Source organism: Penicillium samsonianum, assembly GCF_028829775.1.
Source record: "Penicillium samsonianum strain IBT 33392 chromosome Unknown utg000004l_segment0_segment0, whole genome shotgun sequence".
Lineage (NCBI taxonomy): Eukaryota > Fungi > Ascomycota > Eurotiomycetes > Eurotiales > Aspergillaceae > Penicillium > Penicillium samsonianum.
In genome coordinates, this window is record NW_026643262.1 from 2,034,484 (window position 1) to 2,047,921 (window position 13,438).

Sequence of the window (13,438 nt, forward strand, 5' to 3'; positions counted from 1 at the left end):
AGATCAAATGCTCACCGTCGAATCTGGGGGTTCGTTTTGATCGGCCATACCCGCCGGAGAGCTGGGGTGTGTAAGGGGTGCTTGACAATCAAAAAGGCTTCCCCGCCAAAGCGTGCGATAGACAGTACTCGAGTACTGGGATCGCCCCATTTCAGACGAACGGATGGCATCCTCCCAGTCGTCGCTGGTAGCAAGCCTGCTGCCTGGTCTTCTTTCTTCCGCCGTCTCCCCGTCAAAATCCTCTACATTCGCAGCTTCTTCTATCCACCAACTCTTCGTCGCACCATCGAATTCCACCTCAGGAACTCCCCATGACCATGATGGGAGCAACGGCGGGAGCATGCATGAATGGTCATCGCTGATTGGAATTATCACGGCTTTATGCGGCAATGTTTTGATCTCATTGGCTCTCAATATCCAACGCTACGCGCATATTCGGATCGCAAGAGAATGGGAGCAGGACAAGAGTCGCAGCGGGGAATTTGGAAACAATGGAACGCGCATCGATTCCAGGGGAAGACCCCAAGGCCAATACCGAGACTCTGAGCAGAATGATTTTGAACCTTATCGCGACGATGATGGCGACGACACCGAGGGGAGGAACACCGGTTCGATCTCACGGGCCACTAGCACCGGAAGCAAGGATGGCGCAGACGGCAACCGCAAATCCTACCTCAAATCTCCGTACTGGTGGGTTGGAATCGTGCTCATGGTCGTGGGGGAAATGGGCAATTTTATGGCCTACGGCTTTGCACCGGCGTCGATTGTCTCGCCATTGGGAGTCGTGGCTTTAATATCGAATTGCATTATTGCGCCATGCTTGCTCAAAGAACAATTCCGCAAGCGAGATCTCTGGGGCGTGCTCGTCTCTATTGCTGGTGCCGTCGTTGTGGTTCTCAGTGCTAAATCGTCTGAAGAACAAATTGGACCCCATGAAATTTGGGTTAACATCACGCGATGGGAGTTCGAGCTCTATCTCGGATTGACCACATCGTTGATTATCGGTCTCATGTGGGCAAGTCACCAGTATGGCTCGCGATCCATTCTTATCGATGTTGGTCTCGTTGCATTATTTGGTAAGTTTCTAGTAATTTCTAGTTTTAGGGCTCATTTCTTTTTGGTCTTGTTGCTGACTCGTACAAACAGGTGGATACACAGCTCTTTCTACGAAGGGTGTCTCTTCGCTTCTGTCTGGCACATTGTGGCATGTTATTACATTCCCTATCACCTATCTGCTTGTCTTCGTTCTTGTTTCCAGTGCATTGATGCAAATCCGTTACATCAATCGTGCTCTGCAACGCTTCGATTCCACCCAGGTGATTCCGACGCAGTTTGTTCTCTTCACTCTCGCTGTCATCATCGGAAGTGCGGTCCTTTACCGTGATTTTGAATCAATAACGGCTGACCGCGCGACAAAGTTTGTTGGAGGATGTCTGTTGACATTCCTCGGGGTTTACTTCATCACGAGCGGCAGAGTCCGCGCCGACCATGAGTCGTCATTTTCATCTGAAGACGAGGAGGGGTCCATTGGTTTACTCAATGGCGAAAGGTATCATGACAGAATTGGTTTGTCTCCGCCTGGCCATCAATTGCCTAAGACATCAGACGTTTCCACAGAAGCACAATATGAGGTTCCGCAGTCCCCAAGGGGTTCCATATTGAGCCAAGGCACTGATGGAGATGATGATCAATCTACTCCTAGAGGCGTTCTTTCCGCTGCGCCCTCCTCGCCTCGTGGGTCTTTAACCGATGCATCTCCTCTGTCTGCTCCGTCATTTGACTACACTTCACCATTGCGACCCCCATCTCGCATGTCCAACCCATGGGAAGACATTCAAGATCAGGCTGTCGTGACCCCGCAGTCTGATATCCGCCCCGTTACTCCTCCCGGACAGGAAGACGAGGCAGCACAAGCCTCAACAGTCCTCCTGCAGTTCCCTCCTGCACCTGGTCTTGAAGAAGCAACGGGGGCCAATGGAAACGCTGGTACCGCACGACGTGCTTCAACCCCCACGCTTTTAGATCAAGCCAGCCACCCTATTCACAGTGAGGCTCCCCTTGAAACACCATCGCGGCGCACTTTGCGCAGCTCTATCTCTCGTTTCTCCCCTGGGCCTCTGCTTCCCACACTTTCCGGTGGCTTCACTGCAATAGTCGCCGATTCTATCCGGCGTGGCGATGGTAGCCCTCTCAAGGATCGGACAAGGCGGAGATTGGGACGTCGGCGTCAACTCGACGGCGCTTTTGCAGATCCATCCCTCGAGGGAAATAGTGATGCGGCGCTTTCACTTGCAACTGCTCGACTCCAGTCCGCCACCAACCTAGCGGACAGATCCGCGGAAGCTGGCCGTTCGACCCCAGCTCTTGCGACAGAAATAAACACCGTACCAACACAACCCACCAACGAAAATTCGACCCGTCTTCGCAGCTTGAGTGACTCGTGGAGTGGTGGGCTTGCGTGGCTGGGTGGTGCTCTCCGCAAACCCCAGAACACCAAAACAGCCGACAATGTTGCTGTCACTGGAACGCCAACACCAGATAATGAGACACGGCTTGAGCGAAGCTACAACACCGGTGATTCCGACACCGAGACGGAAGCTCGGCGATAATCAACCCGACTCACTGGCTCCGATGCATATACACCTCCCCTCTTTCCTCTATTACCCCCCTTGGCGCTTTTTTTCTGGTAGATTTCTACCGGCATATTCTTGTAATTGGCATTGCATTCTGCGAGTATATGTTTAAGAATTTATTAATGTAACTATCATTTCTTTCTTTTCACATTGTATACTCCACCCACATAAGGACCAGCTTTATTCCACCAATCTTACCTTTAGCCTCTTATCCGTTCAATTTATCCATAGTGATCGCATCATTCTTCACCCCCTGGATGAAAGGGGCAGCCCAATAGGTCAGAAAACCCGGGAGCACGTACCATCACCTCAGGAGGTGCAGGCAGCTACCCCGGATGTCTTGGTTGTCTTCGGTTATCCTCCACTTTTCAAGTCAATTTACCCGGACAGCCGACAGCCCTTTCCCCTCAAACCCCAGAACGCCATGCCAATGTGGCGGCGGGGGATGCTCCGTCTCCTGATAGTGCTAGCGCAGTTCAAACAACGCCAAGCAGGCCACTACTGCAGCCGTTGAGACTAGCTCGATCTGTTTGAAGGTTACCAGTACTGAACACGGCCTCATTTCCGCTGTAAGATGGTGAGCTAACTGCCTTTTGCACATGCAATGGGACTAGTCTAACTCTGAATCGCCTGTCTCCACAGTGCAGGGGAGTCAATTGCGGGCCTGCATGAACTTATATGAAGAGCTTCCCCAGGAATCTCTTTTTCTTCATTCCAATCCGTTTGGTTGTCTTCTCGTCAAAATGGTGGCCAATCTGCTTTCCAATGGGCTGCTGCTCATGCAGCTCTTTGCTGCCCTAGCTTTGGGAAAGCCGAGCTCCAGCCCTCTCTACAAGGATCCCAATGCTCCAGTGGAAAAGAGAGTAAAGGACTTGCTGAGCCGGATGACTATTGAGGACAAGAGGTCCCAGTTGACTCAGGGTATGGTTTTGTATTAGTCGCCATAGGGAAGTGTTTTAATTGCTCATTCATTCTTGTGCAGGTGATATGGGGAAATGGATGAACGAAACCACAGGAGCATTCAACTACACCGGCCTGGTAGAGAACATGGCCCAGCGCTCAGGCATGTTCTATGGTATGAAGTCCTCTGTTTAGCTGTTGGATCCTTTTCCATCAGTCCACAGAAACACAAATACTGATAGTTTGCAGTCGGATACCCTGTTCCTTGGGATTGGATCTCTGAAAACGTCAAGAGAGCCCAGGACTACCTCCTCCACAACACCACTCTGGGAATTCCTGCGATTGTTCAGTCTGAGGGTATGTGCTCAATGGATACAGTCTCTATCTATATTGGATCCCGAGCTCATGACATTTCTTGCACTAGGTATCCACGGGTTTTTGATTGGTAATGCCACCATCTTCAACTCGCCCATTGCATATGGATCCTCGTGGAACACAGACGTAAGTGGCTATTATACCTGCACTGTCATACATACTGTTCTTGATGTCTAACACGGTATTGTGCAGCTTATCGAAAAAATGGCGGAAATCGTGGCACAAGAAGCCTTAGCACTTGGTGTTAATCAGCTATTCGCCCCTGTTGTTGATCTCGCTCGTGAGCCTCGATATGGTCGGGTGAGTTCATCTATATGTTAATATACCCAGCGCAACGAAGCTAACAATCGAGACAAAAGGTCGAAGAAACCTTCTCCGAAGATGCTTTCCTCTCCGGCGAAATCGGTTATCACTACGTCAAGGGAGTGCAGGGCAAGAATGTGTCTGCTATGGTCAAGCACTTTGCGGGATTCAGCGCCCCCGAGCAGGGACTCAATACTGGCCCAGTTCACGGTGGTGAAAGAGAGTTGCGCACAACGTATGTCGGCCCCAAGTGTAAAGCCTGAACAGTTGACTAACCATTGCATAGTTGGTTGCCTCCTTTCAAGCGAGCTATCATCGATGCCGGTGCTTGGTCCATCATGGCTGCGTACCACTCGTAAGTTTAGCCTGGTCCGATTTGCTTTAGATCGCCATTATAACATCTGTTCCTAGATATGACGGAATTCCCGCAGTCTCTGACTACCACACTCTCACCGAGATCCTGAGGGAAGAATGGGGATACGAATATTTCGTCATGACCGATGCTGGAGGAAGCGACAGACTGTGCTCTTACTTCAAGCTCTGCGAGAGCGATCCCATTGACATGGAAGCGGTTACCACGCAGCTGCTGAATGCTGGTACCGACATTGAAATGGGAGGCGGTTCATTGTGAGCTCTATTGAAATCCGCACGATGCAGCTACAGACACTGACTACCGAATAGCAACTTCCAGAAAATTCCCGAGCTTGTCAAGTCCAGCAAACTTGATATTAAGGTGGTCGACACTGCTGTCTCTAGGTTGCTCCGCGTCAAGTTCGAAATGGGTCTCTTTGAGAATCCGTACCCTGCTGCGCCTCAGAACGAATGGCACAAGCTCATCAACAGCCCCGAGGCTGTGAAGATTGCGAGAGACTTGGATAAGGAGTCTATCATTCTGCTTGAGAACCATGATGATATTCTGCCTCTGAAGAAGTCGAGTAACATTGCGGTCATCGGGCCTATGGCTCATGGTTACATGAACGTAAGTCAACCTTTTCATTTCGCTTGTTAGACGGGGATATTAACAACACTTATAGTACGGTGACTACGTTGTCTACAAGAGTCAGTACCGGGGTGTCACTCCCCTGGATGGTATCAAGGCTGCAGTTGGGGACAATGCCCAAGTCAACTATGCCCAGGGATGCGAGCGCTGGAGCAACGACCAGTCCGGCTTCGATGAGGCAGTCGAGGCCGCAAAGAAGTCCGACGTGGCTGTCGTGGTTGTCGGAACCTGGTCGCGCGATCAGAAGGAAATCTGGTCAGGAGTGAACGCAACGTGAGTAAACCAATCTTTTTTCAAGGTATATCTAGAAATTTCAGAACTAACAGACACAAAGAACCGGTGAACACATCGACACAGATGATCTGTCCCTTGTCGGCGCCCAAGGACCTCTGATCAAAGCCATTGCCGACACCGGCGTACCCACAATCGTCGTCCTGTCAAGCGGCAAGCCCATTACAGACACCTGGATCGCAAACTCAACCGCTGCCCTCGTGCAACAGTTCTACCCATCCGAGCAGGGCGGTAACGCCCTTGCCGACGTTCTCTTCGGCGACTACAACCCATCCGGCAAGCTATCCGTCAGCTTTCCCCGCTACGTAGGCGATATCCCAGTCTTCTACGACTACCTCAATTCCGGACGTCTCATGAACAGCCCAGGCCACAAGTACGAGAACGGAACTCTTGTTTTCGGCCAATCGTACGTTCTCGGTGACGCCTCGCCGTGGTACCCCTTCGGCTATGGCAAGAGTTATTCCACCTTCAAGTATGGAGCTATCAAGCTCGACAAGACTAAGATTTCTGCTACTGAGAAGACTGTTACTGTCAACGTTGATGTGACTAATACCCATGCCACCCGTGAGGGTACGGAGGTTGTGCAGGTCTATGTCAAGGATGATATTGCCTCTGTTGTTGTGCCTAATCGTGAGCTCAAGGGATTCAAGAAGGTGGTTATTCCTGCTGGAAAGACTGAGACTGTCAAGATTCCCATTCAGGTTAAGGATATTGGTCTCTGGAATACTCGGATGAAGTATGTTGTTGAGCCTGGTCAGTTCACTGTCCTTGTCGGCAGCAGCTCTGAGGATATTCGTGGTAACGCTACGTTTATTGTTCGGTGATCGTTGAGAGGTTTATGTTGAAGGGAAATTAGTTCTTAGTATATAGTCCGATGTGTGTGTTGTTTGGTGCGTGTTAGATCACTGGTTGTATATATCTTGCGTTATATTTGAAAATGAAAGAGTCGAGAATTTTCAGATATGTATCCAGTCACGTTCTCCTACATCTTCTCTTCATACTTTAAGCTTATTGTACTTCTCAACGACTAGACAACCTTGGAGGCTATGTATACTACGCCAATAATCCCTCCATCTATTATGTAACCACATCTATGCCGTATAATTCTACTAGGCTGGGGTTAGATCAGTATTCAAGTCGTTACCGAACTACTCGATCGAAATAAAGGATAATCAATTGGATTCGGAGCTTCATAAATTGCGTTATGGGATATTTCATGAAAAACAAGGATAGCATTAGAGGACTAAACGCCGTTTCCAACCACTGAGAATGGATGTTGCGAGACTATGCCGGGTTATCACCTGCAGCACGAGACCCTGCTTGACCAGCAGAGGGACCTCGACCAGGATCCGGAGAGACCGAGAGCTCTGACGGCTTGCTAGTACCACTCGCAGGTGGATTGCTCTGACCCTCCGCTCTCCGAGTTTTGGCACCCTCTTTCAATTTCTCCCAGCGGTCCCGGTATCGCCCAAGAACATTTTTCAGCTTGTCGTTCTCGTGAGCAGCAGTTTCAAGTTTCTTCTCACTACGCTGTATCTGCTCCTCGAGTTCTTTGATCCGCGCGTCAGTATCAGCCGCACCCGGCGGCGCAGTCAGCGTAGCAACAGGAGAAGTAGTGGCCGTCGAAGGCTGGAAATAATCAGGCGTCCCCGCGCTCTGGCGGTGCATCATTCGGATTGATTGCTGCAGTGCCATCGACGAAGATTGCGCGCTCACTTCCCACATATGCAATCGCGTCGCAAGCGAATCGGTCAAACCCCTCAAGGTCTCATTCTCCACCTGCATCTCCTCCATTGTCTTTTGTGTCTGTGGAGTGGTAAGCTTATCGGGTGCGCCGCGGCGTCCTGCCCATATGCGTGAACCACTGGCACTGTGACGCATTTCGGGAGACGGAGGGGTTTCTCGCGCATCCACAAAGTCATCATCGCCATCCTCGATGCTGTTCCTGCGTGCCTGCCTTTCAGCTCGGGTGAGGATTCCTGCGTAGGACATAGTCCCACCCGTGGTTGGGACTACATAGAATGACTCTGCTGGGTTCCCGGGACCTGCCCCAGAGCCGTCCCGAATCGACCGCAATGCGGCTCGAGAGAAGAGTTTGTTCACGTCGAGTTCACCCGCAGTCATGGACCGGTCTAGAACAGCATGCTCACGGTCCAGTTTCACTTCAGCTGAGGACTTGCGGCTCTGTTCAGCGCGAACTGGATCCGCAGATCCCATTTGAATCCCTGCGAATGCCAAAGGCCCTGACACCTTAGAGACCAGTCCTCCGAAGGCTGAGTAGAAACGGTTGAATGCTTCATCGGTAATTGCGGGCTTATCTCTCGATCCTCCGGATTCAGCTGCACTAGGAGGTACAGCTTGCTGGGAAACCACCTCAGTGGAACTGGGTGTTGGAGGAGACCATGGTTGTCTGGGTGCAGAGACACGATTGTGTCGATTTTTGGCTGGTCCGTCACGTAGCCTTGTTTCGCCGGCTTTAGCCCTCGGTGGTGCTTCGGTCATCTTTGCTGCGACATGTTGCGATGTAAGTGTTGGTGACACTGGTGATCCACGCCGGGGGTGCGATGGGATTCCTCGGGCGGATGCTAGGTTACTAGCGATAGAGGATGTATCCCGACTTGGCAGACGAGCGTTGCCCACCAATCTTGGTGGTAGGTGTGCATCCTGGTTCGCGCTTGCGGTCTTTGCGCCCCCAGACTCGGCTGCGGTCTGCTGGGTTGCTAATGCTGAAGAGGGAGTAGCAGATGTCGATTCAGCAGGGATGGTAGTTGGATGTTCATGCTGGAACCGGAGGATTTCAGCGAGCTTCTTGTGGTGAGTTTCGAGCAAACGTAGGGTCCGTAGGGCCTATGACGCGTTAGCTCGGAGCCGAGGCGGGGGTAGATCTTCTACTCAATCAAGACTCACCTCCTGGTCGGAGCTGCTCTGTGCAGCCGTTGCAAATTCACCAGCAGCTAGATCATGCTCCTCGCTGGCAGCAACTGGGTTGGCCTTGCGAGTCTCTAGCACTGCGTTCCGGGCATGAGTGTGGGCCTGGATGTGGTCAGATTATCCTGAAAATGAGGGGCTGAGGTCTTACCAAGGCCAAAGGAGCTACTTCCATGGCGAAGATAAGTTCATCTGTAGGAGTTAAGAGAGAAAAATCAGGTGCATTCCTTTGATGGGATTTATCCGGGGAATGTTGAAGTGGTGACGTTATGTGCCGTGAATGAGGTTCGATTTTTGACCGTGACACGGAGGTACACGAGGTACACGAGGTACATTGTGGTATATGAGGTAGACGAGGTAACCCTTACAATAAAGCAATGCTCCTAAATCAAGCTTCTAGAATAAATATTGTCTATTCAATCAAACCGAAAGCAGCGGAAATGTGAAGTAACATCCACATTCTACAGTGGAGAAGCGGAGAGTAGATGCTTATAGCTATACTGTCAAGCTACACTACTACCCTGAGCCACGGGGAATAGGGAGAATATTAGGAATAGCAAAGAACGAGAGACATATTACTACAATTAATAGCAATAAGAATATCAAAATAAAACCAATTGAACCAAAAAAAAAACAGTCTGTCTCACCAGGCCCCCATCTAACTTGGCGGGTGACTAAGTTGCGGAGCTCCAGGGGATGTTCGGACAATTCGACACTTGTCTCTCTCTCTTCACTTCGTTTCCCCGTCTATGTACGGAAGTTCTCTCACTTAAAAAGAAGAGAGAAAGAGAGTCTGCAATACATACACCTCATGACAACTCTTCCTTGAGTCTCCCGGTCTGCCCGCACCAACCCCCCCCCCTCTCCGATTCCCATTCCCTCCACATTCCTTCAATCATGGCCGAGTCTTCGTCTTCAAGCTTGAAAGGCGAAAGCAGATCGCGTCGCTCCTGGACAATATCTGCAGAATCAAGTGCACTCGAGAGCAATGGTCGGTCATCCCCGGATTCCACCGTCGAGAGACCGAAAACCCAGGGCGGAGAAGTAGCAGATCCTAAGGCTGGTCCTAGTGGATTCTCAAAGCTACTCGATGCCCGTCGGAGGCGGAAAGAGAATAAAAAGAAGAATCAAAAACATACCGACGAGCCGGCAGTGCCGACTGTGGTTTTGGAACACGACCTAGAAAGCCAGTCCAACGAGTCTCGGGATGGAACCTCTGCAGCGCCGTCATCGAAGGCAGAGAGCTTTGCGCCGGAGGGCGAAGGCAATAGTCTGTTGACCGATGATGAGGAGCCGGACGGGTAAGTTGAGCAGGCCTTCTTATTGTCTTGGACTACTTCTAATACGCTGAGCTTTTTGGTTCCATTTAGGCCTCCGCCGCTTACCTCACATAACTCCCATACCGGATTCTACACCTCGTCCTCCCCATTGTTCAAGACCAAATCGGTGGATGCCGCAAACACGGAAAGCTCTCATGCCGATGCCGAGTCAGCTGTTAGCGGTAGTGCCACTGGGTCGGATTCAAACAAGAGTGAAAGAATGTCCCGACGCGCAACATCGGGTATGGCATTGGATGTCCCCACGGACCCAAATGGCAAGAAACGCAGTCCATCCCCTGGACGACGCCTCAAGGGCGCTTTCAGCTCAGACAAGAAAGCTGCCAATGACGATTCTGAGGCTTCATCAATTAAGTCCGGGGGCAACAAAAGCGGGCGAGGTCTGTTCGGATCCAGCCGGCGGAGTAGTCTTTCATCGAAACGAGCACAGGCAGCCCCCGATGATGTCCCGCCTTTGCCTGCGCCAATTCGAACTGATCTAACGGACGACAAGCCTCGTTCGCTTGAAGCGAGCCCCATGCCGAATACCCCACCTCATACTGCTATTCCTGCGCCAGCGACAACTGTAACTCCTCCAACACCAACTGAGCACCGCCCCCTCAGTGCGCAAATCCTGTCTAACACTGTTACCGACTCGCCCGAGTCTATGCAATCTGAAAATTCTCCGTCTTCCGGAGTCACCACCGTGAGCCCCTCTGGAAACATGATCTCTCACCGCCGGGTGCGGTCCGCGTCTGCAGCTCATGGCCCAAGCAAATTGTCCAACTCAATATCTGCACTGACACCTCTCGAAGAAAAAACCCCCGGGGTGAAGAATGCGACTCCAAGCCAGCAAAGTGGCTTCTTTTCCTCTGTGTTTTCAGTTGCGCAAAACGCCGCCACTTCCTTCAGCAACAGCATAAACGCGCAACAGAGAAATCGTCCAACTTCTCAACCTGTCCCTGCTGATGCTGATAAATCTATCAATGAATCCACTGCGGAGGAGAGCGAAAGAACATCAGATAACGACAGCAAGATTGCGGAAGGGAGACCGTCTGCCGTAGAGACTCTTGGGGCGGGAGATCTGAACTTTAGCCATCTGGACATTGACGCACGACCTGGTGAGTCAATCACGACTGCCGACGGCGTGGTGATCACAAAGCCAGGGGGCCCCGCTGACAAGCGCAAAAACACAGCAGTTTCCCGGCGAGATGAGGAAGCTGCCAAACTTGAAGACAAACGCGCGGCGCGCGCTGTTCAGGTAGCATACGAAAGACCCTCGGAGCTTTCATTGGCGGGCCCTACAGAAGACGCACTGGAGATTCAGTCTACCACCTCACTTCCGAAAGATGGCTTAATTATGGGCGATCAAACTCCCCCCAGTGGTAGTGTCATTGATGGTGACCTGAGCGGCGGCCTCAGACGCACTGGTAGTGTGCGCAGCAGACTTGCCCGGCGTCATCGGGGCTCATCTGGGGCCACAACCTCGACAATTGGAGCAATTGGCGTCAATGCCATTGCACTTGGTACTCCTGGTGTCAATTCCAGTGTACCCCGGTTGACTGGCTTTGCGGTTGCGAGTAAAAAGCGCAATCGGGACTTTCACCAATTATTCCGGAGTGTACCTGAAGACGATTACCTTATCGAAGATTACAGCTGTGCTTTGCAACGTGAGATCATTCTTGCCGGCCGCATCTATATCTCAGAAGGACACATCTGTTTCTCCAGTAACATCCTGGGTTGGGTCACGACTCTAGTGATCAGCTTCGATGAGGTTGTTGCCATCGAAAAGGAGAACACGGCCATGGTGTTCCCCAATGCCATTGCCATTCAGACTCTCCACGCGCGTCATACTTTCCGCAGTTTACTCAGTCGCGAGTCCACATACGACCTAATGGTTAACATCTGGAAGATCAACCACCCCACCATCAAGAGCTCCGTGAACGGAACCCGTGTGACCCATGGCACCGGTGATAAGACAGAGAAGGTTGGGGAAGAGGAGAGCGAGTCCGAGAGCGATGTCTCCGATGAAGATGAAATATACGACGAGGACGAGGAAGGAGACCATGCCGATAGCTTCTTTGAGGCCGGCAACAGTGCCAATGCTAGTGCAACATCATTGCCAGTCCGAAAAGGATTAAGCCGCAAGACTTCGAGTCTATCCGCGAATGCAGCCACGCCAGTGGCCGGCACAAATGGCAATGGCGATAAAAAGAACGGCGACAAAGGCACTTCCAAGGATACACCTCCTGATTTCCCCGGCCCCACTACACATGCACCCACGGAATACGTCGATGCCAACGGACAGTACGAAAAAGTCATCAAAGATGAAACAATCTCGGCACCGCTCGGCAAGGTATTTTCTTTGGTTTTTGGCCCAGCGTCAGGCGACTTTATGACCAAGTTCCTTGCCGACAACCAGAAATGTGGAGAGCTGCAGTTCGAGGGAACAGCGAAGGGTTTGACGACCGAATGCCCAACTAGGAAATACTCATACATCAAACCTCTCAATGGCTCCATTGGTCCAAGGCAGACAAAATGTATTAGTACCGAGACCATGGACTTCTTGGACCTCGAAAAGGCCGTTCTTGTCACTCTGAGCACCCAAACACCTGATGTGCCCAGTGGGAACGTTTTTGCTACCATGACCAAGTACCTCTTTACATGGGCTCCTGGAAACCAAACTCGCTTCCTCATGACCTGCACTATTGAGTGGTCAGGCAAGAGTTGGCTTAAGGGTCCTATTGAGAAAGGCGCAATTGATGGACAAACGACCTTTGGTAATGAGCTTGTCAAAGCCCTGCAGGCTGGAGTTGTTCCCCGTGCGCGTGCCAATGGCGCTGGACGAGGCAAAGGAAAGCGCAAGAAGGGCGATGGCGCAGGACGGGAGTCGACCGCAGCTGCTGCGTTGAAGGTTACTGTGGATTCCAACGCCGGAAAGCGAGAATCATGGGGACTATTCGAACCGGTCCGCCCCATTCTGGAGCCCTTTACCAGCATTCTCAGTCCGCTATGGAGTAGCAACCTCGCTATCCTAATTATCGGAATCTTGTTTTACATGGCGTTCTTCCGATCCTCGCCATCATCGTCCACGCTTTCGCATGAAGTCGGCTGTCCCGGTCACGGCTTGCCTCAGAGACTGGCTGCATACGAGGAGATGTGGCGACGTGAAGAGACTGAGCTCTGGAGCTGGCTGGAAGACCGTGTTGGTATGGATGGAATGGTTTTTCCAAACGTTTACCGATCGCCCGAGCCACACCCAAGTCGAAGGTCATCTGGATTCAGTACAAGTGATGAGCGTGAGCTCGCCGCACGGCTTCGGGACGAGAAGATCTCTGACCATGAGATGGACCATGCCCTCCGTACCACACGCCAACGTCTGGATGTCCTTGAGGAGATGATGGGCAAACGCAAAGCCCAATGGGAAGTCGAAGAACCAATCAAGTCTGAATTGTGATGGGCATCAATGGCTGTCCCTCCTGCACATAAAACCAACCAAACTCTCTCCCTATCCTCTCTTCTTTCGAAACTTTCTCTTTCTAGAGAGAGTCCTCAATTGTCCTTCCCAACACCACCCAAAATCTATTTCCTTGTTTCTACAATTTGTTTTATCATAACCATTTGTCAGGGTGTTATCCTGGAGTTATGGGAACAAGCAGAGCTGTTCCCTTACTGTTGAAATTCGCCTCTCA

General features: G+C 51.4%; 4 protein-coding genes across 4 annotated transcripts; 3 read left to right on the forward strand and 1 right to left on the reverse strand.

Annotated features, from left to right (window-relative positions):
- Nucleotides 1-163: 163 nt before the first annotated feature.
- On the forward strand, nt 164-2,609 carry N7471_007694 (DUF803 domain membrane protein; the record flags this gene model as incomplete). The annotated part of the gene is made up of 2 exons (XM_057280413.1): nt 164-1,076; nt 1,147-2,609. 2 exons carry the CDS (start codon nt 164-166, stop codon nt 2,607-2,609), a joined length of 2,376 nt encoding a protein of 791 aa, XP_057134673.1.
- A 767-nt stretch (nt 2,610-3,376) lies between these two features.
- On the forward strand, nt 3,377-6,326 carry N7471_007695 (uncharacterized protein; the record flags this gene model as incomplete). The annotated part of the gene is made up of 11 exons (XM_057280414.1): nt 3,377-3,554; nt 3,616-3,708; nt 3,783-3,890; nt 3,958-4,034; nt 4,101-4,208; nt 4,268-4,446; nt 4,498-4,566; nt 4,623-4,838; nt 4,893-5,190; nt 5,246-5,484; nt 5,546-6,326. The coding sequence occupies 11 exons, from the start codon at nt 3,377-3,379 to the stop codon at nt 6,324-6,326; spliced, it is 2,346 nt and encodes a 781-aa protein (XP_057134674.1).
- A 460-nt stretch (nt 6,327-6,786) lies between these two features.
- N7471_007696 (uncharacterized protein) lies at nt 6,787-8,605 on the reverse strand (the record flags this gene model as incomplete). Its single annotated transcript, XM_057280415.1, has 3 exons — nt 6,787-8,349; nt 8,410-8,535; nt 8,582-8,605. The coding sequence occupies 3 exons, from the start codon at nt 8,603-8,605 to the stop codon at nt 6,787-6,789; spliced, it is 1,713 nt and encodes a 570-aa protein (XP_057134675.1).
- Nucleotides 8,606-9,327: 722 nt separating this feature from the next.
- N7471_007697 (GRAM and VASt domain-containing protein) lies at nt 9,328-13,203 on the forward strand (the record flags this gene model as incomplete). Its single annotated transcript, XM_057280416.1, has 2 exons — nt 9,328-9,731; nt 9,801-13,203. 2 exons carry the CDS (start codon nt 9,328-9,330, stop codon nt 13,201-13,203), a joined length of 3,807 nt encoding a protein of 1,268 aa, XP_057134676.1.
- Between the last annotated feature and the right edge of the window lie 235 nt (nt 13,204-13,438).